Here is a 27228-nt window from a genome sequence, read left to right on the forward strand (position 1 = left end):
TCACTTTTGCAGTAGCGTAAATATCGAGCGCTGCCACAGGAGACCGGGGTCTATGTTGAGCACAGTCACGCAGTGAGAGGAATAAGTTACTTTTAAACCGTTATTTGTTTATATGTATCTTGCGTTTGACGCAAAAGTACCTAATAGCCTGTAAAATAGTATTTGCCTCAGCAACAAAAATGTGTCGACTAAATAAAGCTACTGTCAAGTCTAAAATAGGCTACTTGTAGAATGTAAAAAGCCTTCTGCCTTGTAAGGTAAGTTGTATTTATTTATTTATTTATTTATTTATTTATTTTTAAATATCGTTTTAAAATAAAATTGTATTATACATCAGCATGTTAATTTGTTATCAATGTTAGTGTTGTTTACTGTTGTTATTGTTATGTTTATTAATCCCACTAGTCACCGGACAGAATGGTTGAGTGTTTGCAGTTGTATTGGTGTGGTCTTGTTAAAGCTCTCACATGATGAGCTCTCTACCCCCTGTGAAAGGAGACAGGATCATCTGTGAACTCCCTTTGGTAACGCTTTTGTATTTTTAGATAGTTATTAGTTTGTTAGTTATTAGTTATTGCATAAAACACTGCTTCATTGCTTCATTTGAGAGGATTATTGTATTTAATCACCCTCGGAGCATTATAAGCCGGACTCAACTGGACCAGATTATTATGTAAAAGGCGATTTTTTTTTTTGTTTTGTATTGTTGTATTTTTTAAAGCATACCTTAACAAATTTCTATTTGGTCTATTATTCAGTACTTTACCAAGGATGCTGCTGTGCACACAAAAGATGGCTTCAATATTACTGTTAAAGAGGCATGTCGAGGACAGAAAACAGGGTAAATTACTTTTTTCCTCTCTTTCATACACATGTACAAACATTTATTTTGGGCTTTCCATTAAAATCTACTTTCTTTATCTTTGGCTGGTCCCCACAAAGCAGGCAAAACTTCATATACACACCCAGACTGATGACACAGATGTGTAATTCACTAAGAATGAACATTATTTTATTTTAAATGTTTATTTCCAGATTGAATGTAGCCAAGGTCATTGTTGTTGGTGACGTAGGAGTTGGAAAGACCTGTTTAATAAGCAGGTAGGAGTCTGTAATGTTAATTTACATTTTGTCAATTCAGATCTCATTGTGCACAGTGGCTCCATTTGCTAATATTTTATATTTTGTCAAGATTCTGCAAAGACACTTTTGGAAAGACATACAAAGCCACTATTGGAGTGGATTTTGAGATGGAGAGATTTGAGGTCCTCGGGGTGCCCTTCAGTTTGCAGTTGTGAGTTTAGTGTTTTTTATTGCTTTCGCAGTCATCCATTTAGTTGCATCCTTCAATCATAAATCTCTCTCTCTCTGCAGGTGGGACACAGCAGGTCAGGAAAGATTTAGATGCGTTGCATCCACATACTACAGAGGAGCTCAAGGTGATTCAACAGACTAAATTATGCATACTCTTGCAGTGTTATTGTGTAAAAACAATGTATTTTTTTGTTTTTAGCCATCATTGTTGTGTTTGACCTGAGCAATTATAACTCTTTGGATCATGCAAGGTATAGTACGAACACGTACAGGTATTTGATTTAAAACACTGTCTGAATAGTCATGAATCATGTCTGATTCTCACACTTGTCTGTGTTTATTTAGAGAGTGGCTTGAAGATGCCATGAGAGACAATGACCCTTCTAGTGTTCTCCTCTTCCTCGTGGGAACCAAGAAGGATCTTAGTGTGAGTTGTTTTCGGTTGATCTCTTCCAAAGCCTTTAAAAAGCCATAGCCACACTGTGACTTTCACATGACGTTGGCACAGATTAACTTTTTCATTAGGAAAAAAGGATATTGATGCATCAAATTACACTCACAACCCCAAAAAGAGGGATTTTTATTAATTTAATATGTTTCTTGAGGTTTACTTCTAATGTTAATAGAGTTTTTTGCACAAAAAATAAATATGTGGAAAAATTATTTTCAACCTTCATTCTGACTCTCAGTCTAAAACGACCTATTTTTAGTGGCCGGTCCTTTAAGGCTTGTTAGTAATCGGCCACTGTTATAATAGGCTAACGTGATTGCATAGGAAACAGTATCAATGCCCCTTCGCTTAACATGTGAGTGTTTTAAGATAACTAGTTTAGATGAATCTTTCTCTCCCATAGCACCCAGAGCAGTTGGCTCAAATGGAGCAGGAGGCTATTCGACTGTCTGAGGAGATCAGAGCAGAGTATTGGGCAGTGTCTGCACTGTCAGGTAAAGAAACATACCAAACTTTTAACAGCAGGTGTTTTGAATGCCATCAAACTAGTCTGTGTGTCTGAGCTGATGCCAGAAATATTTGAGGTTGCAAAAGCACTTAAAAATAATATATAATTGTGTTTTCATTAATACATCAGATGCCCATTTTCCACAAGCTGAAATGATTCTCTAGGGTCTTAATAAAAAGTCTAAAACATACTTTGGTTAAAATTTATCAGTGGTAAAAAACACCCTTTTTACCTTGTCAAAATCAACCTTTTTCAGAGCAAGCCGTTTTGCTGCATTTGCCTTTAAATGCTAATGAGCTCTGCTCGCCCCGCCCTTCTCTTCTGTCGGGTGACGAACAGTACTGTTTATTTTAGCTGCGTCTAGCCATGAAACTTGCTAACTAGTACATTATTAGGAAAGGCGATTTGCACAAACATAGACACGTTTATGTAGATCGCCAGGCGCATTTCTCCCAAAAACGAAAGTGATGTTAATCCTCTGCGTTTTCAGTGGCTCAGATATCGAGTAAATGATGACTGCTATGATCATTATTACATCCAACAACAGAACACCTCAATAGCTTAGGACCCATTCTTGTCTCCCCCTGCTCCGGCATCAAAACAATGGCGGTCGGACTGTTTATAGCTCACTAAGCTCACTCAGGGCAGGTCTAAGGTAAGATGTCTGTGTCAATCAACTATCGTGGGAGTGGCCTTGGTCCGTGTGACGTCACATAGAGGAAATGCTGAGAATGGCTTGATTTGAAAAAGGGGATATTACTTATAAAGATTAGAAAAAATACCACTGGGTGGATTTTTATCATAATTGGGTGGTTGTGTACACACTGCCAGCACACATTTATGTTCAAACAACATGTAAAAGTGAGTTTTGCATCCAGTGACCCCCATTGAAGTCTCTGATGCTTATAAAGGCTTATAAAAATACAGTAAACTAACAGTAAAATCCAGTATTATTGTGAAATATCATGATACGCTACCATTTAAAAATTTCAATATAAGTAAATAATAAGATTCAATAAAAGAAACTAATACTTTTATTCATCATGGATGCATTCAATTGATCAAAAGTGACAGTAAAGACATCTATAAAGTTAAAAAATATTTATATTTTAAACACATTTCAAAACTTTCTATTCATCAGAGAATCCAGAAAATGTATTTGTTTTGCCATCACAGGAATAAATTGCAATTTATATTATGTTCTAATAGTATAGTATAGTATATACGTTTGTTTTAAATTGTAGTAATTTTTTAGGTTTTTACTGTATTTTTGATTAAATAAATGCAGCCTTGTGGGCACAAGTCTTTCACGTCTTTCAGAAACATTAAAAAATTTCTGTGATTTGAAACTTTTGACTAGTAGTGTAAGTAACATGAAATCATATGTATAATTTCTGTTGTCCTCTATAGGGGAAAGTGTGAGAGATTTCTTCCTACGTGTTGCATCACTTACATTTGAGGCGACTGTATTATCTGAGCTGGAGAGGAACAATTCTAGACAAACTGGTGATATCGTCAGTAAGTTCTCTTACATTACACATTTTACTTTTATGTTTTACCCTGGAAATATTACGCCATGGTCACACAGAAAATAATATATGCGTCTTTTCTTCACAGGAATCTCTAACAATTGTGACGAAATTTATAAGAAGAGGCAATCCAACTGCTGTCATTGATTAAAAGTGTGTAATGTTCAAATGGCAAGAGAAGCGATCCTGAAATACAGACTTTGGGATATCCTATAATGCCCTGACACACATCTTTGAGTGGGAAGAAAAAAATAATACAGAGGACTTTGCCAGTGAGATGAGAAAATCTCAGCAAGAATTCCTCTGAAAGTGAAGTTCGGAATGAAATCAGAAGTATACTAAAGAATCCATGATATATTTCACGTCAATCATTATGGTTATTATATGGATACGCAGTAATTGAGTATTTACTATCAAATAACTAAGATCAGGTGAGTGATACTTTCATCCAAAAATGTGATTTTTTTTCTCGAGCAGTGTCATGTAGACATTCAAATCTGTAAAAACTCAGTGTCATTTACTGGTATTTCAGATCTATTACATAAAGCGATGCAAATCCCTGTAATTTGAAGGTAATGAGTTCTGCCTTCACATCTGATTATTGTCCTAGCAAACAGCAGTGTTTATGTGCAGAATGCTTAAGAGGTCACACTAAATGCCCTCCTGGCAGTTCTAAGTGGATCTTTCGTAAATGTAGCCCTTGTTTTTCATTGCATCATGAGTTTCCCTGGCTAATATGATACATATGCCAGCACTCATGACCACAGGCTCTGCTGCCGTCTGCGACGACACGAGATTCCCACTGTGAGCTAAATGGAAGGATTGTTAAGATGTAAATGGAGAAGTATCAAGCAAAAATGAGCAGCTCAATAAACATCCCACTCTAATGGCAATATACAATACCAGTCAAAAGTATTTGAACAGTAAGATTTTTAATGTTTTTAAAGAAGTGTCTTCTTCTCATCAAGCCTGCATTTATTTGATCCAAAGTACAGCAAAAACAGTAAAATGTTTAAGTATTTTTAGTATTTGAAATAACTGTTTTCTATTTGACTATATTTTAAAATGAAATTTATTTGTGTGATTTCAAAGCTGAGATTTTTAGCATCATTAATTACTCCAGTCTTCAGTGTCACATGATCTTTCAGAAATCATTGTAATATGCTGATTTTCTGTTCAAGAAACATTTATTATTATTATTATATTGAAAACAGCTGAGTAGACTTTTTTTCAGGCTTCTTTGATGAATAGAAAGTTCAGAAGAACAGCATTATCTGAAATAGAAATCTTTGTAGCATTATAAATGTCTTTATCATCACTTTTGATCTATTTAAAGCATCCTTGCTAAATAAAAAGTATTAATTTCTATAATGTCTTTCACCAAAAAAGGAATAATATATATATATATATATATATATATATATATATATATATATATATATTGACTCCAAGCTTTTGAATGGTATAGTGTATAATGTTACAAAAGCTTTTTATTTAAGATAAATGCTGATTTTTTTATCTTTCTATTCATCAAAAAATCCTGAAAAAAAACTAAACTGTTTTAAATATTGATAATAATAAATATGCTGCAAGCAGCAATTACCGGGGTTCAAGCGCTGAAGACATTTAAGCATATAAGGAAAAAGACATTACATATTATTTAGCAAGGCTGTAGCCACTTAAATCAATGATTAAAAAAGCATTTTTGGCAAAGCCAGGTAATTTACCATCGAAATATGATTCAACATTTTCAACATTTAATGACTGTTATAGCACCAACTGTGGTCCGATCCCCTTAAAACTTTGCATGCTTGTTTAGAGTCACCTGTCGCATGTTCTCAGCAGGTTTTGTGAAGTTTTGAGTTTTCCTTTAGGCTTTATAGGATTTTGAGTGAATATTGGATAGGCCCCTTTTTTTAAATGACCCCTTTATAACTTTATAAAGTTACATTTGTTTGGTTAATTATTGATATTCACTCTCCAGAGAATCGTTCTGCACTGGTTTGGTTCCAATCGGGCGAAAAACCTGATTGGAAAACGTTTACGACCTTCAAAAATGCAATATCGCCCTCTCAAGGGCTGATTTCTTTCAAACGACATTTGGGGTCGTGAGTTAAACAGACCCACCCAGTTTCGTTCTGATCGGCCTCTGTTAACCTTGTCTAACAGGCAAAAAACCTAAGACTAGTTCACAAAACTATTTTTTTCAAAAAAAATGCATAATTCACCAGGCTCAAACTGAACCAAGGATTCCAACGACATAAGACACTTGGGCCTGACGGTTTAGGTGTTATGTGCTATAGCGTCCCCGTCAGGCCAATTTGGGCAAGCTTTGGTCACGCTTTAGACAGTGTGAGTACTACCATCCCTCTAAGTTTCAAGTCTCTGCAACTTACAATTTGGTCTGCACAATCAGTTTTATGTTGATCCATGACCCTTCTAACAATTACAAAAGGGTTTCAGCACTACGTGCTTGAACCCCTAATTACAAAAAGATTCAAATCAGCATGTTAGAATGATTTCTGAAGGATCATGTGACACTGAAGACTGGAGTAATGATGCTGAGTAATGATGCTGAGTATTTCGCTTTGATCACAGGAATAAATTACACTTTAAAATATATTCAAAAAGCAAGCAGTTATTTTAAATAGTGAAAATACTTCCAAAAAATACAGCAAAAGCAATATTGTGATCAACTAAAGGTAGGCTTGGTGAGCAGAAGAGAATTCTTTACAATAAAAAACAACACTTCAAAAACTTTTGGCTATAGTGAAATGTCCACTCAAGTCTTCAAGAGCCTCAAAATCTCAAAAAAAAAAAAAAAAATAGAGCTGGTCACTTTTGGGTCTCTTAAGCACAGGCATTGAAATTCCAACGAATGTCACATGGAAAATTTCATAACAGAGCCTCTTTAGTTGTCTTACAATCAGTCTGAAATTAATTATCTACGGTCTGAAGCTTGAAAAACAAACACTCTCCTTTACTGAAATCAATGTACACTGTTAAGAAACATGTTTAAAACAAATAAAAACACAAATCAGAAGAGTTTAATTTTTGACAACTTTATCAAAGGAAAGAAATGAAATGAATGTCAGCAGTGAAATACACTGAACAGAACGTTTTAGACACTGAGCTCACTTCTTGACCTAAAGGCATAGTTTAGCCTCAGTGCTAAAAGAACACATGATCAGGTCAGAAACACTTCCCAGAACTTGGAAAAGGTTGTGTGTGGGGGGGTGGGGGGGGGGAGATGACAACTATGCTTGCTGTGTGAAAATATTGTCACAGTATAAGGAGCCTGTTCATAAAGTTCACTTTGCTTAAATGTTACAATTTCTGTCTATAGCGATACATGGGATTGTACACGAAGGAAAGACACTGTTTAAAACAGCATGTGTGCAAACACCTCGAGGAAGTCCGGCCCAGCAAAGGATACATTCACAAACACAAACAGCCCCCAAAACTGAAAAAGCAAACAACTGATCAGAGTCTCTATTTCTTTTAGCACAATAGTTCAGTTTACTTGTATAAGCACATTATGAGAAGTGATATCTAAATTCTTAACTCGAAGAACTCAAAGATGAGCTTAAAAACATCAGTTTTGAATTTAAAATGCATATGTTCTGATAATGGCCTGAAAAAACATGACATTTAAAGGCTTTCAAAGTCACGTATTTCATTATTAGCTGATGAATGAGTTGCTAAATAGCTTTACAACAAATCTCCCCCAGTGCTTAATTCTTTGCGTAACAGCTCGACAGAACACAGCTTTTGAATTATTACAGTGCTCTGGTTCATACTGAAACAGGGTTTTATTTAAACGTTTAAGCCAGATACAAAAGAAAAGCTCTCTGAGGGGGTCTGAACTAATGATCTGAATACCAGCTCCCATGGACACAAATCATGCAGCGTCTCATGCTTTAAGCCTTTCCTTTTAAATTTAGTTAAAAAACTGAAATGAAAAAGGGGGTGCATTATGCACATACTTTAAAAAAAAAAAAAAAAAGAAAAAAAGAAACCCCTTGTGACAAACATTTATCGTAGGTCCATTTCCTAAATCTGTTTGTCGTCACCACATTTCAAGTGTTTGTCTTTGTATCAGTAGCTCTGAATGACTCAAAGAAATACTTCTAGCAGCGAAAGAGCAAAAGACGGAGGGTGAGAGATGGGATGTGGATGGATTGGGTTTTATATGAGATGTCTGAACACCCCCCTTCCTTATTCCTATCGGTCCATCTCGTCCAAGAGGGGAGTGGCATCTCCGGCGATGGACATGGGCGTGCTTTCAATCATGGGGCTGGGGGAAGGTCGGGGCGTCATGCGGGGCGTCTTTTGCTTCCGTCGCTCGGCTTCTTTCTCCTGCAGCCACTGTTCAGCCATCTTACCCCAGTCCACGGCAGTGTGGGAACTTGTCCTGCAGGGAACACAGATAGAGTTTTAGTACTTTGTTCTCCTGCTATAGAAGTCATAATAATAGAAACTACACAGAAAAACAAGACTGAAGATGCAGTCACTTTAGCAATATTTCAGTAAAATTCTATGGGCAAAAAAATAAAAAAAAAAAAAAAAAAAAAAAAAATGGTACATGGTCAATAGTTTAACAATATATGAACCACAGCTCACACAGAGGTCACTTTCAAACTTGTTGGACTATTCATTTTGATACACTACCAGTCACAAGTTTTGAACAGTAAGATTGTTAATAATGTTTTTTTTTTTTTTAAATAAATCTTTTCTGCTTACCAAGCCTGTATTTATTTGATCCAAGGTACAGCAAAAACAGTACAATTTAAATATTTTTACTATTTAAAATAACTGCTTTCTATTTGAATATTCAAATGTAAATGAATATTTATTTCAAAGATGAATTTTAGCATAATTTCTCCAGTCACATGATTCTTCAGAAATCATTCTAATATTCTGATTTGCTGCTCAAAAAAAACCCCCAAAAAAATTGTGTTAAAAACAGCTGAGTAGAATTTTTTCAGGTTTCTTTGAGGAATAGAAAGTTCAGCAGAACAGCATTTATCTGAAATACAAATATTTTGTAACATAAATGTCTTTATAATCACTTTTAATTAAAAGCATCTTTGCTAAACAAAAGTATTAATTTCTATAATTTATTAAATAAATAAATAAATAAATAAATAAATAAATACAGACTCCAAGCTTTTGAATAGTATAGTGTATAATGTTACAAAAGCTTTATATTTTAGATAAATGCTATTCTTCGGACTGGAGTAATGATGCTGAAAAATGAGCTTTGATCACAGGAATAAGTTATATTGTTTTAAAGATATTCAAATCGAAAACAGTTATTTTAAACAGTAAAAATACTTCAAAATTGTACTATTTTTGCTGTATGTTGGATTAAATGCAGGCTTGGCAAGCAGAAGAGACTTTTTATTAAAAAAAAAAAAAAAACAAATCTGATTCTGCTGCATTGAACTGAATAAAAACAATGCATTGATATTTAACATTAATATATTAATATATGTTAGTTTACTGCCTTGTATTTTTTAAATAAGTATCATTAATATTTCTAGGTTTAATTAAAAAAAAAAAAAAAAAGTAATATTATTTAAAAAAAATAATGCCTTTTAATAATTAGTTATTTTCCCTTTCGGTTTTCCAGTGCACCCAGAATTTTAATTCTGGTGCAAATTGGTTTTGTATATTCAAGAAAGCAGTAGTAGCACTCACTTAGGCTGTGGTGTCCGCACTCTAGATGACGAGGATGATGGTGTGGAGGACGAATGCTGATGGTGTCCATGTGAGGACTGCGGGGTGCTGCTGGGATACTGCGGTGTTGTCATGGCCTGCTGCTGGCCAGGTGTGGTGTAAGAGTAACTGGGCGTCATCATGGGTGTCGCCATTGGCTGCTGGGGCGTGGCGAACACCTTGAAAAAAACAAAAAAAGGAATATGAATATTAGTGGGCACGGTTTCGTTTCGATTCAATTCGTTAAACAGGTGAGCGCATAGGTGCAGGTTTCGTACGTGATAAGCGCTGCTGCTGCCGCCACCTCCTGCACTGCTGCCGCCACTGTAACCATACTGACTGGAGGCCCACTGGGCCGGCGTTGTGTTGGGATTCTGTCCCTGGCCTGTAACAGCCGCTATGGCATTGAACATCTGGGATGTCATGTTTCGTGGAAGAGCGTTGACAGCTCGAGTCAGGTCTGAGAACGAAGGAACAGATATGGGTTTTGAAAGACATAACTTGCGAAAATTTGTTGTTTGTCAGAGAGGACATCAACATTTCTGACATACCAGCAATGTTGATGTTGGCAGGTGTGGCGTTGACTGATGCTGGTGTTCTCGTTCTGCTGCTGGTTGGTGTGACGCCTTTAGAGACACAACCAAAACATTACATTACAAGGACAAATTACAATTCTAGGTCAAAGATGGCGTACAGATGGAGAGTACTAACCTGGCACAGGATCCTGATAGTGGTCCTTGAACCAGCGGAAGAGACCATTGACTGTTGGGAATATCTGAGAGCGATACCTAAAGCCATCTGGAGTGATGGTTACATACTCTATCCTACAAAACAAAACACCAAAGGCATTTACGAATGCATGGTATATGTGAGTTGTGCCTTGCTTTGCTAGGATAACGAGTGCTACCTTGGCTTTCCTCTAGGCTGGTAACCCAGCAGAAATTTGCCTGGCAGGTCTCTACAAGCTGAAACGAAGTAGGGGATGAAGGTCGGCTTCTCTTTTTTGGACCTTATAAGAAGCTCCTCCATTTTCTGTACAAAGGCAAGAAAGGATAAATGCACAACTGTAGAATTTATAGAGGCCATTTTATCTACAGTTGAGGTCAAAAGTTTACATCCTCTTTTCAGAATCTGCAAAATTTTAATTATTTTACCCAAATAAGAACGATCATACAAAATGCATGTTTATTTAGTACTGACCTGAATAAGATTTCTCACATAAAAGATGTTTACATATAGCCCACAATAATAATAATAATAATATTTGAATCAATAGTTGAATTTATTTGAAAAAAAAAAAAAAAAAAAAAAAAAAAAAAGACCCTATTCAAAAGTTTACATTATGATTTTGAGATCCATCTTTTCACACTGAGGACAACTGAGGGACTCATATGCAACTATTACAGAAGGTTCAAACACTCACTGATGCTTCAGAAGGAAACGCAATGCATTAAGAGTCGGGGTGAAAACGTTTTAAATTTGAAGATCAGGGTAAATTTAACTTATTTTGTCTTCTGGGAAACATGCAACTATCTTCTGTAGCCTCTGAAGGGCAGTACTAAATGAAAAAATATATTTAGGCAAAAAAAAAAAAAAAAAAAAAAAAAGTTGTTCATAAGTTTTCACCCCCCGCTCGTAATGCATTGTTATTCAACCTTCTGTAATCATTGCATGAGAGTCCCTCCAGCTGTCCTATGTGTGAAAAAGACTGATCTCAAAAACAAAAACAAAAAAAAAAAAAAAAAAATCATACAGTCATTGTTGGAAAGGATTCAAGTGCACAAAAATGCTAGAAGACCAAAGGATTTGTGGGACCTGAAGGATTTTTCTGAAGAACCGCAGACAGTTTAACTGTTCAGGACAAAAAAAAGGGACTCATGAACAACTATCACTGAACAAAAAAAAAAAAAAAAAAAAAAAAAAAAAAAAAAAAAAAAACAGCTGTGGATCATTCGGGTAGATCAAGGGGATGTAAACTTTTGAATGTGGTTTTTATAAATTCAACTTATTTTCTCTTGTGGACTATTTGTAAACATCTTTTATGTGAAATATCTTATTCAGGTCAGTACCAAATAAAAGTTAACATGCATTTTGTATGATCCCTCTTATTTTGCAGATTCTGAAAGGGGGACGAAAACTTTTGACCTCAACTGCATGAAAATAATAAAAAGATAAGATAAAGAGAACAGAAAAAGTGTATCTCCTAAGAGAGATAACATACCTTCCTATCACCTCCATTGCAATCCTGGAAGTACTTGTGGCTGAGCAGATCTCGTGCGAATGCAGCCATGGGCTGGACATACCTGGCTGTGATTTCATCCAGATCCTCAAACTCCTGCAGACAACCATGACTATTAGATTTCTGATTTAAAAAAAAAATGCTGTTCTTTTGAATTTTCTATTAATCAAAGAACCCTGAAAAAGCACATCACAGATAAAAATAAAAAATAAAAAATGCATCAGACTTATTGTTGAAAACAAGTCTGACCCCAAAATATTTAAAAAACAAAACAAAACAAAAACAATTTGTGTGACGCACAGCAACAGCTCACCTCATTGTTGATCCAAAGAGTATGTCCAAGGCTGAACGCGTTCTCTTTACCCTCCTCACGGACGTCCACATGCTGATAGATCCCATCAGCCACCTTCCATGTGACCGTCAGGTGGTTCTCCCCTTTACTGCTGGGTCGAATCACCACATCACCTTGGTCCATGGATTCCATCATCTTCTCTGCTTGTTTGAAGTTGATGTTGTGGAAGGACGGGTGAGCAATCACTCGCTTAATGTAAGCTGAAGACAGAAAACAAGTCATTACACTCCATCAATGAAAAAGTCATCACTTGAAAAGTGTGATAAACTAAATATTTGGTCAATACTGACTGGTTCTCTGCTGTTTCTTCTTTTGCTCTTCGTCCTGTTTCACATCATCTGTCTCAGCATCAAAATCATAGTAGGTATCTTTGGGAAGCTTCCATTCGTTGTTCTTGTCACTCAGGTCAGATGTTCTACAAGTGAGATCCACGTTGAACTTCTCGATGTCGATCTTCATGATGCGGCAGTGCACGGTCATGCCAACCTAACAGTGGAGAACCAAACAAAATTCAGTGTACACAGAAGATTTCCAGACTTTCATACATTTTGTAAGGCTACATATTTGTGACCCTGAAGCACAAAACTAGTCACACGGGCCAATTTTTTAGAAATTGAGATTTATACATCCATACCAAAAAACTGCTACTGGGGTGTAAACATATATAAATCGGTGCTCTTTGGGTGCGGGATTCTTTTAAGTCAAGTCAAAAACTCATAAGTCCAAAGCACTTAAATGATGTGAAATACAAAAAAACCTTTATTCCCATAGCTTTAAAGTTTTAAAAACAACAAATGTGCACAGATTTATACATATGAAGGCTGAATAAATAAGCTTATCATTGATGTATGGTTTGTTAGGATAGGACAGTATTTGAAAATCTATAATCTGAGGGTGCACAAAAGAAGAGGGAAAAAAAAAAAAAAAAAAAAAAAAAATTCACCTTTAAAGTTGTCCAAATGAAGTTCTTAGCCATGCATATTACTAATCAAAAATTAAGTTGAAATACATTTACGGTTAAAAAATGTACAATATATCGTCATGGAACATGATCTTTACGTAACATCCCAATTATTTTTTTGCATTAAAGAAAAAGCGATAAATTTGACACATACAGTGTACTTTTTGGCTACTGCTACAAATATACCTGCACTACTTAAGACTGGTTATGTGGTCAGTGGTCACATTTGGAGTGCATATTGTTTGTAAATGAATGCCTCACCTTGACTCTCTCCTCAGGGTGCTTCACCACCTTGTCACTAAGAAACTTTGTCGGGATGAAGCCTGTGACAGCATTATCTAACCTAGTTCTCACTCCAATGGCTTGACCAGGACATGAGCCGCTGTCAAAGTGATTCCACACCTAATGAAAACAAAATGACATGAGCATTCTGCTTATGTGCCAAAGCTAAAATTTAATTCCTTGGAAAGGTCAAAGAACTAATTCCCACCTCACTGAGCTCAGGGAAGTTGTCCTGCTGGCAAAATGGACACTGCCAGAGACCTGTCTCATCATTACGGATGGCCTGGTCGTAACTCTCACCTTGTGGACGTCTGTGAGCAATTCCAGTCACCACACAGGTAATCAGTTTACCTATATGTGCACAGAGATTAAGAAAAATATTACCAACAATATCTAATTAAAATGTATGATGGAGCACTCAAATATCACAATACTTTAAAGTGAACCCCAGGTATTATATGGCCTAACATAACAAATGATGTCTCTTATTGAAATGTGTAGTGAAAAACCCATGAAAGATTTACGGTATTTAAAAAATCCACATCATTTTATACATATTTTGGACTATGGGGGCACCGTTATTTCAGTTACGTCAAATGGTTGCACTTGGTAAACTATCGCTACCTGCTATACCGCTATAACAGCGCCCCATTGTCCAAAATATTTAAAAAAAAACAACACATTTATATTATGTTTTATACATAATGTAAATCTTTAATTTTTTTATTACATATTTCAGTAAGACGCTTCATATATCTTACATTAACCGATACAAGTCCCTTTAAAGTATGTAAATCTTTTAAACATTTATAACCACAGATCACTCTGTGATATTTTTAAAATATCTAAACAAGCTCAGGTAGTATTTACCAATATAGAAGGTCTCAGGAGTCTCCTTGGTGAGCATGTTAAAGACCTCCTCTGTGTTGGGAGGCCTGTATGGGGCTCTCAAATCTTTATATCTACAGCTGAGCTCTGCTCGGATGTCATACAGCGTAATTCCCTTATTACCATAACCCTAGAATAAAAAAACAACAACAAGGTTACAGGAAAACCTATTTAGTTAAGTGCAGTACAGCTTATGTCCTCATTTGCTGCTTTGGATAAATGGCTCTGCTAACTAAACATATGCAAATGAATGCCAAAGCTCACCTGTCTCTCCAGCTCCTCAGCAAAGGCATCCAGATCCAGGTCCTTCAGCCTCTCTGGGTTCTCAAGAATCTCCTCTAGCGCACCGGCTGGGTTGGCATCTTCTGCTGACTCGTCGTACTCTAGAGCATCCACTGCCATTTTACGTGCCCACTCGTATGTTTCAGGATGCACTCGAGAACCATCCAGGACCTCAATATAGGAGTCAGTGCTGCAGAATGAAGGAAGATATTATTTCATCACATATTCTGGCTGTATGCAACATAAGTCAGCATTTCAGCATCTTACCTGTCTCCAAGAGAGGCAGTGTCGATCTTGATGAAGCCAGCACAGTTAATGAAGACTTTGGGTCCCATATGGCACATGGTGACCAACTGGGTCCGGTTCTCTAACCTAGTGTTGTTCTGTTTAAGAATCTGAGGAGCATTGGAAAGTTGCAGAAGATGATTTCAACACCTTGTGACTTAGAGTTGGCTAAACATCACAGACATTTTAAATGTGAGAATAGAGATTTTTAAAGAAGTTCTCACCTTGAGCAGGTGTGAGCCTTTTCTGGGTCCGAGGCCACAGATGTACTGGACCAGGCTTTGGGTGTAAGGGTGAGCAATGGCCCGGTTCACATCCACACCAACCTCATTCACTCGGTTTATGAACTCACAGTAAAGAGCACCGAGTAGCTCTTCTTTTACTACATGTTCCTAAGGAACATTTAAAAGATAATACATGAGAAGTGATTCACAAATGACTTTTCATCTGTGTGTGTGTATGTATGTATGTATGTATGTGTATGTATGTGTGTATATATATATGTAATAGCAATAAATAATATTAAAATAACACTGACAGACACTGCAAGGCTAAATTTCAGTTCAAAGGTATTGAAACGTAAATGGCAAAATGAAGGTCTTTAGATGCAAGAATGTGTTTGTACCTGCAGGGGATGCAGTTTCAAACACAGAATGTCCTCATCACTGCTGCAGACTTGGGCAAACTCCACTAGGGGGTCCTGAATCTTGCGAGCCACAGACACAGCCTGACGAAGCAGAGGTGGATAGTCCCTGAAGTCCGCCTATGAGAGAAGCAGTATGTGAATGAGACATTAGAAAAGGCACAGAGCCTTCAACAATGGTTTAGGGGTAAATGTTTTATATCTCATTGCACTGACCTCAGACTTCTTGCTGTTCATATAAAGCACAGCCAGCTCATTGTCTACCAGCTCCACTCCCACCGCAGGCAGAGAGGAGTCCTGCTCCAGCTCACTGATGGTGCGCTTGATGTCCTCCATCACCATATGGGCATCACTACGCACATCCAAATAAAGCATTAGCATGTGGGGGTCCAGTGAAAGTTTAAAGAGTTGCATATGGTATTTTTAAAAACAAAAACAATACTGAACACACCGATTTTCCCCAGCAACAGCAACAACATGTGGCTTCTTACTAAGGAGGAATTTCTTAAGATTTTCAATATCTTGAAGCTATGGAAACACAACAAACAAATGTTTTCAAAGTGCCAATATTGATGTCAGTTGGAATTAAACAGCGGAATAGTTTCTGTTTCTTCACCTTTTTCTCTCTTTCATCATCTCTCCATGCATTTCTCCTCTTAAGGAAATAAGGAAGCCTGAGGAAGTCCACAACCTCTCCTTCACCATTAATGAGGGAGCAGAACACTGGTGTGTCTCTATAAAAACACAAGCAAACACTATCAGACAGCATTCAAAAGTATGAAAGGACAGAAAAAAATCTTGTCAACACAGATAAGCTGATAATTACAATCATGTTACGGCCAATAATATATAAAGTTATAAAACAAAAGAAACAAAACTAAGATTCACTTCAACAGGGTTTATTGAAATAATGTAAATCTGTAAGTCAATTAGAGATCTCACTTATCAAACAATGTCTTCTCTTTCAAATTCTAAAAAAAGATACATTAAAAAATATATATTTATTTATTTACTTACGTGTGTATATGTATCGTTACCAAAACAGTTAAATGGAACTAACGACCATAGTTAGCTAACAATGTTTTTGGGAAACACACCCCTAAATAATACTTTGTAAACCATAATTTCAGATCAGGACTCGGAACGCGGATCATTTGTATGACATTAACTGAAATAAACGTAAAATGTATGTTTTTTAAATTACATGAATTTTGCATGAAAGATGTGCTTACTGAAAACTGAACATTTATTTCATAGATACACTGTCTTTCAGTAAGTCAAGCTCTTTTCAAGTACCTCTTCAGCAATATTGCCATTGTCAACGGTTTTCCAGGCCTTAAACTTCAAAAAGTCAAATTCAAGCACCTTGTACGAACCCTGCTTTAAAGTGAGCATTTAATGATCTAAACAAATAACCAATAATGGTAGTTTATATGAGTGCATCACCTTCTAAAATAATGTGAAATATTTTTTCACTCTGAACAAATATGTACCTGCCAGAAGCAAATGCCACCCCGAGTACACGGATACCCTTTCCTTGCGACTCATCCATAAGGTCATCATCCTCCTCTACCTGCTGATCAGGCCGATACGGAGCCACCTTCAACCAGTTATACAGTTTCTTGCAGCAAGACTACAACAAAAACACAAATCAATTTATTATAGACCACAGTCTGGTTCTGAAAATGCTTTGTTAGCTTTCAAAGGTATGCATGCAATCAATGTGGCACCTTAACAATATTGTCCTTTGCTTCAGCAACAAGCTTGTTTTTCAGTTCCTTGGCCATCTGAGGATACAGGAACTGCTGCAAGGAACGTTCAATAGCAAGGGTTCTCTGCTTGTTCCATTCCTGCACCTGGTGACTGAACTCATCCCTGTAGTAGAACTGCTTGATCTCATCAAAATAGGTCTGATCTCCTCCATACCTGTAGAGATGACAAACAGAACTGCTCTGTATCTCTTGTATACAATTCTGGTTGATCTCAAGCTAAAATTTTCAGGACACAACTATACCCTTTGACTCCCACAAGGTCAATGCAGATGTCTATGGCAAGCAGGCCTTCCTCTTCAGCCAGGCACATCTTCAAGAACTGATCTCCACTCAGCTCTTTCACAGGCTTGTTCTTCAGGTATTTAAAGGAATAGGCATAGTGTGCTTCATCCACATCCTAGGAAACATGGCAGACATTAGCCGATGTGGAATTACTGACAAAGGAGTAAACAATGCAGCAATTGGCGCATCAGTTTAGTCTGGGTTTGAATAGAAGGACTACGTTAGCACAGCAAAAACGCAGCCTACAATACACACCTACATAGATCATCTGAACATTCTAGCTAAAGCTCTAACACAACAGAACTCTACTGGGGTGGAAAGCTTGCTATTCTGCCAATACCCTTTCCTTGATGAATATGGTTAAGTGAAAGAATAGAAGATAAACAAAAACACAACAGTTAAAAAAAACAATGGTAGAATACTGTTGCTTCCTACAGTCTATAATGCCTAAACAAATGCTAAATACCAACCTTCTTGCCCTTCTTAGTTGGCTTGATGTTAATCTTGGCCCTTTCCTGGAAGGTTTGTCTGAGCACGTGCCTGACCAGAGGTTCACGAGCAATCTGCATTGCCACCATGTACCGTGCGCCTTCCAGAACAGCCTCCGGGGTGTTAAATTGACTATGAAAACATTTGATTTATGAAAAAAATAAGCAATCTGACACCTTTTTATTCAATATGCAGTGGGTAAAAGACTTAATTACAGAAATTTTAATGTAAAACAACTTCAAGTTTGCATTGATCCATTACCTGCACACATAGTCCTTGGCCAGCTCCAAAGGTTCTGCTGGGAACTGCTCGGTTTCATGCCTCTGATAACTGTCTCGCAAGTTCTCTCCAAACTGTTCTGGGGTCAGACCAAACTTCTTGGCAAGGCCATCTAAGAAAAGTGTATGAATGAATTTATTACTTTCATGTAGTTACACCACAGTTATGTACATGTACACTGCCTTAAAAGTTTGAGAACAGTAACATTTTTAGTTTTTTTAGTTTTTTTCTTGATGAGCAGAAGAGACTTGTTAGGCTACATTATTCTGATCAAACATACAAAAAAAAAAAAAAAAAAAAAAAAATAAAATAAAAAAAATAAAAAAAACTAATATTGTGAAGTTTAAAGTAACCATTTTCTGTTTTAATATACTAAAAAATATAATTTATTCCTGTGATCCAAAGCTGAATTTTCTGCATCATTACTGGAGTCTTCAGTGTCACATGATCCTTCAGGAATCATGCCAAAAAGATCATTTATTATGAATGCTGAAAACAGTTGTGCCAGTGATTTTTTTTTCTTGAACCTGTGATACTTTTTGGGGGATTCTTAGATGAATTAATTTAAAAAAAAAAAAAAAGAAGAAATATTTTGTAATTATATACACTACCATTCAAAAGGGGTCAGTAAAACCATTTTCTTATTTTTTTTTTATTAAAGAAAATAATTCAGCAAGGATATGTCAAATTGATAAAAAGTGATAGTAAAGACTTATATTATTAGAAAAGATTTCTAATTTTATTAATCCATTTCTAATCTTTAACTTTTTAATCAACAAAGAATCCTGAAAAAAAGTATCACAGGATCCAAAAAAATTAAGCAGCACAAATGTTTCCAACATTGATAATAAATCAACATATTAGGATGATTTCTGAAGGATCATGTGACACTGAAGACTGGAGTAATGATGCAGAAAATTCAGCTTTGCGTCACAGAAATAAAATATTTTTTGAAGTATATTAAAATAAAAAGCTGTTATTTTATATTGTAATAATATTACACAATTTTACAGTATTTTCTGTATTTTTAAACAAAAAAATGCAGCCTTAATGAGCATAAGAAACTTCTTTTAAAATAAATCTTTCTGATCCCAAACTTTTAAACAGCAGTGTAGCTATGCAGAATATCAGTTACACTGCTTTAAAAAAAAAAAAAAAAAAAAAAAAAAAAAAAAAAAAAAGTATGACAAAATATGTTAAATTCAATCAATGTGCTGGAAGTTTATAATCCAAAATAACATTTTTTGCAGTAGGCCAGGGAATATGTTTAGCACATTTGACTTAACCAGCATATATAAATAAAAGAAAAAAAATATGTATTGTCTTAATTATGTTTGCAAGATGTACACACCAAGGCCTGCGCTCTGACAGATGCTGTACATATCTCTACGTGAAGCTTGTTTCAAATCTGGACCTTTTTGCTCCTCTTCTTCCTCTTCCTCCTCCACTTCTGCTTCTTCTCCTAGCAGAGCAAAAAACGGTTTCAGTTTACTGCGGTACTAGATGACCAGTAACAACTTATTCAAAGAAAACATAGGTGTACCATCTTCCTCTGACACTTCCTTGATTTTTTTCAGTTTCTTTTTGCTGGTCTTGGTTGCATTCTGCATCTTAGGAATGTCTCGGCCATAGTAGAGCAGGAAGTGGTTGTAGACATCTCCCAGCTCATCAAGAGACTGGACGTCTTTCAGTCTGTCAAAGCAGAAAGAACGTGTGATTAGTGTGGACAAGGAAAAAAATGTTAGAGTTTCTTAGGTTTGTACTCATACCTCTCCATATCAGTAGTATCTAGAGGACGAGTCGAGTCAGCCAGTGGCTTGTCAGGGTCAGCTGAGATCTGCTCAAACTGATAAGACTGCATCCTCTGGAAGAGACGTGTCAGGTTCTGCTTTCTGGTCTTTAGCTGAGTCCACTGAGGAGGACAGTGTAAGCCGTCATAATTAATTTTAACATTAAAAAAGAAAAAACAACCACCACAATGCATTCAGAGAATATTTTGATTTGCCCTAACCTTCTCATCCCACTGCCAAACCTTCCACAGATCATTAATGTTCAGCTCTGGTTCAACATACTCCTTCCTGTAGAATGCAATGAAGGGAACCTGTAAGGTGGAAAAGAGAGTTAAAACCAGATCTGTCAGTCAAGTTTAATCACACCCTCTTTTTTCCCCCTATGACTATACCTCAAAGTGTTGGTTCCTCATGAAGTTCAGAGCTTCTTTGATTTTAGCAATAGTACTGGGGCCTTTCCTGCTAAAGTTAGTGGTTGTCCCACGATCCAGGTAGTCTGTGCTCTCCTGCAATGCAAATCAAAACAAAATAAGTATCAAAGTTAGCATAGCACCATGACAACATGCTAAAAGTCATGTTATACAAATACTTCATTCACACCTGCATGGAGATGGTTGGTGTCGAGAAAGCATTTCTGTAAATCCATTCAGCTTCTTCCTCAAGTTCATCATCCTCAGCAGGTTTTACAGGGATGGCCCTCAACTGCAAAAGACATCAGGTTATAAAAAAATATATATATACTTGTTTCTATCCATGAAAGGAAACACTGATAAAGAACATGCAGAAGTTTCTGGTATCCTTCACCGTGGACAACATACTGCAAATGAAAGCTACAGCACCAGTCAAAAGTTTTTGAACATTAAGATTGTTACCTGCATTTATTTTTTACAGCAAAAACAGTACAATTCTGAAATATTTTTACTATTTAAAAAAAAACATTTTCTATTTGAATATATTTTAAAATGTAATTTATTCCTATGATCAAAGCTGATTTTTCAGCATCGTTACTCCAGTCCTAAATGTCACATGATCCTTCAGAGATCATTTTAATATGCTGATTTGCTGTTCAAGAAACATCTTTTATTATTATTATTTAAAACAGTTAAGTATTTTTTTTTTTTCAGGATTCTTTAATAAATAGAAAGACCCAAAGAGCAGCATTTTTTTTCTGAAATAAAAAGCTTTTATAACATTATACACAATACCATTCAAAATTAATACTTTCCTTTAGCAAGGATGCTTTAAATTGATCAAAAGTGATGACACTTATAAAGACACTTATAATGTTACAAAAAAGGTCTCTATTTCAGATAAATGCTGTTCTTCTGAACTCTCAATTCATTAAAAAAAAAAAAAAACACTGTAAAGTTTTCAACATAATATTAATACATGTTTTTTGAGCAGCAGATCAGAATATTAGAATGATTTCTGAAGGATCATGTGAGTGGAGTAATGATGCTAAAAATTCAGCTTTAAAACCACAGGAAAAATTTACATTTTAAAATATATCAAATAGAAAACAGCTATTTTAAATAGCAAAAAATATGATCATTTCACTGTTTTTGCCGTACTTTGGATCAAATAAATGCAGGCTTGGTGAGCAGAAGAAACTTCTTAAAAAAAAAAAAAAAAAAAAAAAAAAAAAAAAAAAAAAAAAAACACATTAAAAATCTTACTGCTCAAAAACATTTGACTGGTAGCGTGTTGCATGCTAAAACTGATTCATACCTGGAATCTTTCTGGCATGTCTGTAGAACGGATCTCATTGTCTTGATCGGTCATGTGGCTGCTCTCCAGCTCACTGGGCTCATAGATCTCAAATATGCTACGGCGGCCAACTCTTCTCTTGGTCTGCTTCTTTGGCCGATCCCATGACTCATCATCCTGATCCTCTTCTTCCTCTTCTGCATGATCATATGCCTCAGTGTCGAACTCAGCAAAGTCAAAATCACCACCGAATATCTCTTGAGCTTCTTGCAAGGCACTAGAATGTCAAAAAAAGTAGCAACATTAGAGATAAAAAAAGTCATAGGGTTGAAGGCCATTGCACAGAAGATCATGGGCTGGTTTCTCAGACAGAACTTAGACTAAGCCAGGATTAGGCCCTAGTTCAGTTAGGACATTAAAGTACTTTTTATAAACATGCCTTAGAAAAAAACATTAGTGGTGTGCATCTTGAGACAAAAGAAGGGCACTGACATATTTTAAGATCAATCAGTGCAAGTTTCTTTCAGTTGAAACAGCTCAGACTTACATTTTAGTCTGGGACTAGGCTTAAGCTTTGTCTGTGAAATCGGCGGTAAATTTGCCTAAGCAAATCACTGTGTACAGTTTACACCACTTACGCATCAGTGTAGCCAGAGAATTTCTTTCCCTTCTTTTTAGTGATAGGCTGCCCATCATCATCCACAATGAAATCATCAATATCTGCAAAGATTAAAGAAAAAACAAAACGTCACCAAAATTCCACAGAATTCTAGAATAAGAATTCAAATCCATGATGTATACAGAAAATGTCTTTCCTACCAGATTCCTCATCATCTTCCTCCTCTTCATCATCTCTTGGGTGAAGTGTGTCCACAGCCTCTCCGTCCTCGACCTCTCCTTCTCCGTCACCATCCCCAGTGAAGATCTCATCAGCGATCAGGTCTTTCTCATCATCTTCCCCCTCATCATCCATTGTTTTCACACGCGAGTACTTCTTTTTCTAAACATATTTTTTTCCCATGAGTTTAAAAATTGTTTAGCATCAGTTAAATTAATACAAAGGAGGTAGGATCTTTGGTGACTAACCCTTCTCTTCACTTTCACTCCTAAATTCTCCTCGATGAGGTCCAGATCATCATCATCCAGATAGTCATCATAACCTGACAGATACAAGCACACATTGTTTAATGTAAACCATGGCAAAGCAATACAGAAAACAATGCAAATACATTTTTTCAATAAATGCTTTTTTCCCCCCAACAAAAGAACCAAAATTTTGCCCAACTTGACGAATAATTGATGCAAAAGGTAAAAGTCTAATTCACGTAATAATTAATTGATGTCATATTAATTTGTATATTTATGACATAATTGCACCATGTTTGCGTTCAGACAACTTTTGGCACTGTTCTCCTCTCTGAATTGTCACAATCTGTAATATAACTAAGTTCCCAATAAACCTGTTCACATTTACATATTTTCTGTTGTGTTATATAAAACAAGTATAAAGTGACAAAACACGACCCACTAAATAATACGTTAACCAGAATCTACACACTAAAGAGGGACTATATAATGTGGCTTTGGCTATATTACTTCTTTGTCACATGCAGCGCACTGCCTGCATCACAGGAACAAACTATGTGCATATTAACAGACGAATTATGTTCGTATTTAAAAGTCAAAACAGTCAGTAAGTGACGGGTGCTTGGAATGGCTGTTTTGTACTCATTTATTGACGAGTGTGCTGTGGTACAGCCAACAGAATGCGCTGCTGCTCTGCCGCTCACCACACAGAATAGACACCGAAATTCATCATTAAGATGTTTAAACCATTTCTTTTGGCTAAAATATGAATCCTCTATCCACAACTAATACTTTCTCCAGTGAAAAAGTCATTTTGTCTGAATTATGAGAGAAATATCTTTAGATAAAGCATCGTTCACAAGCGAAAATAGCCTAAAACAGTTCCAAACATATACTGGTAGATTTTCATGCGAGAGGACAACAGGAAATGGACTTTTTCATTGGAGTAGGCATTATTACTATGAATTATGGACTCACATTTGGGCCAGAAGTTAAAATTATTTTTATTTTTGTAAAAACACACAGCTCTTTACTTCATAAGACGTTAATTGATGGATTTGAGATGTGTGGATTATTTGTGGAATACTTCAAAGTTTTTATCAGCTGTTTGAACTCTCATTCTGATGGCACCCATTCACTGCAGATGATCCATTGGAGATCAAGTAATGTGATGTAAATTTCTCCAAATCTGTTCTGACGAAGAAACAAACTCATCTACATCTTCAACAAACTGTAATTTTACAGTGAACTATTCTTTTATTTAGTTATCTCTGACAAAATAACAATATCGTGAATATTTGATTTGACCCAGTCCTACTGAGAACAACATTATTCACTAGTAAACTGACAAAAATAACAGAAACTGGAAGGATTTACTAATATGGCTTTAAATTTGGAGTAACCTACTTCGTTTCCTGCGGCGATGACGGACCTCTTCACCAGAGTCACTATCCTCTGGTGCACTTTGAGGTTCTTCCTCTTCCACATCGCCATCATCAATAAGTCCTCTCAGGTTTCCGTGCTCATCCTGATCTTCAGTATTCTCTTCCTCCTCTTCTTCTGGAGACATCAACAACACAGAAATCAAGCATGATGCAACACGACAATAACAATAGAACTGTTAAACTGACACAAACTAAAATATGATTTCTGATCATATTCATGCATTCTGCAGAATGTGGCTTTAAAGGGGAAGTCCACTTCCAGAACAATTTACAAATAATTTACTCACCCCCTTATCATCCAAGATGTTCATGTCTTTCTGTCTTCAGTCATAAGAAATGATGGTTTTTGAGGAAAACATTTCAGAATTTTACTCCATATAATGGACTTCATTGGTGCCACATATTTGAACTTCCAAAAAGCAGTTTAAATGCAGCTTCAAAGGGCTCTAAATGATCCCAGCCGAGGAAGAAGGGTCTTATCTAGCGAAATGATCGGTCATTTTTTTTTTTTTTCGGAAAAATTAAAATTTGTATACTATTTAAGCACAAAAGCTTGTGTAGCACAGGCTTTGGGATGCACATTCACGATGCTACAAATTAGCGATGGATCATTCTTGAACGATTCATTCATTTTGAACGAATCTTTAATGTGACTCGGGAAGAACGAGTCGTCTCGGGGAGTGACTCATTCAGTAGCGCACACACAAAATCCTATTAGATTCTGTACTGGAATTAGTTCACCTGTTTCGAGTCTTTGGGTTTTTCAAGTCATTCGTTCATCTTATGGGGCTGTCACGTGATGAACGAACGACTCGAACCCGAAAACTTGTCAGATAAGAGGTGAGCTGAGATAATAATAGACTAAAGACCTTTAAGTTTCTTATAGCATTATAGTTTTGTCTTGTCTGTAGTGTGATCAACGTTTGTGTAAGCAGTAGATGAGTTAGGGAAATAACACGTAACATTTTAAATTATATTTTCCTAAAATGAACAAAATGACTTGAAAAAAGATTTGTTCATTTTGCTGAACGAGACTCAAAGGTCAGAGTTGGTAAAATAATCCGAACATCGCATCACTACTACGAATCATGTCTAAGTTCATCGTCTGTGTACTGCAGCTCAAAAAGGTAGAGTATGGTGAAAAACTCCATTTTATTTTCTCTTACAACTTCAGAATCGTCCGACATCATTGTACCTGTTTGTCTGTAAACATCGTTTGACTTACTTGCACTTTCTTAGTCTTTTCGCATTCACTTTGTAAACACTGGGTCTGTAGTTCCGCCTACATTCCGCATGACCTTTCAACGTGATTCAACAGTACGTAGCATCGTGGACGTGCATCCCAGAGCCTGTGCTACACCAGCTTTTGTGCTTAAAAAGTACACAAATTTTTATTTTCTGAAAAAAAATGACCGATTGTTTCGCTACACAAGACACTTCTTCCTCGGCTGGGATCATTTGAAGCCCTTTGAAGCTGCATTTAAACTACATTTTGGAAGTTCAAAATCAGGGCACCAATTAAGTCCATTATATGGAGAAAAATCTTGAAATGCTTTTCTCAAAAACCATAATTTCTTAACAACTGAAGACAGAAAGACATGAAAATCTTGGATGACAAGGGGGTGAGTAAATAATTTGTTAACTGTTGTTCTGTAAGTGGACTTCTCCTTTAAGTAGGTAACATCTTACCATCATCTTCCATAAATCTTTGCGTCTTCTTGGGTTTCAGGTCTTTCTCCTCGAACTCCTCCTCTGACTCCTCAGCCTCGCTCTCGATGAAGTCAGACATGTTTGCAAGGCCTGTGTGAAAAATCAAACATTTTTTTTTTCATAAATGCAGCATTGCTGTGACAAATACAGTATGACACTCAAATGGTTAGCAGTACCCATAGTAATAAAGAGTGAAATGTTACATTGACATACTGACAATACTACATTTTCCTTGTCCACAATAAGTAAAATTTAGTTCAATAATGATAACAAAAACAGGGCATGCATCTGACAAATCTCTCGCGGTAAACAAAAGACTGACAAAGATCAGCTTCACTGCGGGCTTAACGTGATTATTATTGCACTAGACACTCAAAACAACACTATGACTGTCTAATTTCATTTATTTCTTAAAATGTTCACATAACAACAGAATACTAATTGTGTAAATCCAAGCCTTTTTAGATGCCAAAACACACATCGAGATGAACTTGAGATCCATGCGCCTTCTCAGATTTTAGCGTAGCAAATGAATTTGGGATGTGTAAATACGAAGTCCATATCTATTAAGAAATACCAAGAAAGTCAGCGATGACTCGAACGTAAACAATAAAACAATTGTTTTGTTTTCTAAATAATTACGCAACGGCTCTGTCCGCGGCACTGTGAGAAATCAAGGCCCTCATGCTAACAGCTAGCCTGTGCGCTAAGAAAAACAACCACAGGCATTTATTTAACTCTTTTAAAAACACTCGACTGAAACTAAACATCGAAGACGAAATTGCACTTACTTTTCCTTGCGAGGTAGCTCGATTGAAGACTTGAAAATAACCGCTGAGATGAAGAACGGAGCGTCACTTTTAAAGAAGCTTGATACTGACAACAAAAAAATGGCTGAGGGTTACAGTCGGGATTCTGGTTCCGGTATACACATATTTAACTTCCGGTCAGGATGGATTTATTAGCTGATTTTAATAAATAGAGTAAATGTTAAAATTAACATTAACTATGATTAATACATGCGTTAAAATAATGTGTCATTGTTAGTTCAGGTTAACTAATGTAGTTAACTAATGTTTACAATTTGAACCTTACTGTAAAGTGACACCGATACATATATTTCAGGGAGAAATTATAGTTAACTTCCCTGGTGAAAAATAAGTAAAAACTAACACTTCCACCATTTAAAATCAAGATTTTACTAGAAAAAAAG

The 27228-nt window shown here is 36.1% G+C and overlaps 2 protein-coding genes across 3 annotated transcripts; one reads left to right on the forward strand and one right to left on the reverse strand.

Annotated features, from left to right (window-relative positions):
* Nucleotides 1-49: 49 nt before the first annotated feature.
* rab34b (RAB34, member RAS oncogene family b) lies at nucleotides 50-5188 on the forward strand. Its single transcript, XM_051093022.1, has 11 exons — nucleotides 50-257; nucleotides 406-524; nucleotides 759-841; nucleotides 1036-1101; nucleotides 1193-1294; nucleotides 1375-1439; nucleotides 1514-1565; nucleotides 1660-1741; nucleotides 2169-2259; nucleotides 3684-3791; nucleotides 3891-5188. Exons 2-11 carry the CDS (start codon nucleotides 468-470, stop codon nucleotides 3947-3949), a joined length of 765 nt encoding a protein of 254 aa, XP_050948979.1. The 5' UTR covers nucleotides 50-257; nucleotides 406-467; the 3' UTR covers nucleotides 3950-5188.
* A 1660-nt stretch (nucleotides 5189-6848) lies between these two features.
* supt6h (SPT6 homolog, histone chaperone and transcription elongation factor) lies at nucleotides 6849-26928 on the reverse strand. Of its 2 annotated transcripts, none has more exons than XM_051093011.1 (37): nucleotides 26807-26928; nucleotides 25995-26105; nucleotides 24268-24417; nucleotides 22861-22934; nucleotides 22594-22774; nucleotides 22413-22494; nucleotides 21796-22051; nucleotides 20668-20769; nucleotides 20460-20573; nucleotides 20289-20378; nucleotides 20047-20189; nucleotides 19821-19969; nucleotides 19629-19739; nucleotides 18260-18389; nucleotides 17980-18130; nucleotides 17470-17624; nucleotides 17186-17381; nucleotides 16949-17088; nucleotides 16072-16189; nucleotides 15907-15983; nucleotides 15672-15807; nucleotides 15438-15575; nucleotides 15037-15204; nucleotides 14795-14922; nucleotides 14510-14717; nucleotides 14228-14375; nucleotides 13566-13708; nucleotides 13337-13477; nucleotides 12405-12600; nucleotides 12076-12314; nucleotides 11745-11858; nucleotides 10431-10555; nucleotides 10235-10347; nucleotides 10075-10149; nucleotides 9802-9983; nucleotides 9506-9702; nucleotides 6849-8216 (listed from the first exon to the last, which is right to left on the reverse strand). In XM_051093011.1, exons 2-37 carry the CDS (start codon nucleotides 26092-26094, stop codon nucleotides 8027-8029), a joined length of 5160 nt encoding a protein of 1719 aa, XP_050948968.1. In that variant the 5' UTR covers nucleotides 26095-26105; nucleotides 26807-26928; the 3' UTR covers nucleotides 6849-8026. The 2 variants fall into 2 exon arrangements, with proteins under 2 accessions (XP_050948968.1, XP_050948967.1); XM_051093010.1 differs by having other exon boundaries at nucleotides 24268-24420.
* Between the last annotated feature and the right edge of the window lie 300 nt (nucleotides 26929-27228).

Source organism: Labeo rohita, chromosome 21, assembly GCF_022985175.1.
Source record: "Labeo rohita strain BAU-BD-2019 chromosome 21, IGBB_LRoh.1.0, whole genome shotgun sequence".
Lineage (NCBI taxonomy): Eukaryota > Metazoa > Chordata > Actinopteri > Cypriniformes > Cyprinidae > Labeo > Labeo rohita.

What these genes read in the sequence shown, in the direction of transcription:
- rab34b (XM_051093022.1), top strand. Translation starts at nt 468, where the DNA reads ATGATGAGCTCTCTACCCCCTGTGAAAGGAGACAGGATCATCTGTGAA. An exon ending in GAACCAAGAAGGATCTTAGT is followed by an intron (nt 1,742 to 2,168) that starts GTGAGTTGTTTT and finishes TCTCTCCCATAG; the next exon opens with CACCCAGAGCAGTTGGCTCA. An exon ending in GGCAGTGTCTGCACTGTCAG is followed by an intron (nt 2,260 to 3,683) that starts GTAAAGAAACAT and finishes TGTCCTCTATAG; the next exon opens with GGGAAAGTGTGAGAGATTTC.
- supt6h (XM_051093010.1), bottom strand. Translation starts at nt 26,094, where the DNA reads ATGTCTGACTTCATCGAGAGCGAGGCTGAGGAGTCAGAGGAGGAGTTC. An exon ending in AAGGCTCACACCTGCTCAAG is followed by an intron (nt 14,923 to 15,036) that starts GTGAGAACTTCT and finishes AATGCTCCTCAG; the next exon opens with ATTCTTAAACAGAACAACAC. An exon ending in ACTGCCTCTCTTGGAGACAG is followed by an intron (nt 14,718 to 14,794) that starts GTAAGATGCTGA and finishes TTCATTCTGCAG; the next exon opens with CACTGACTCCTATATTGAGG.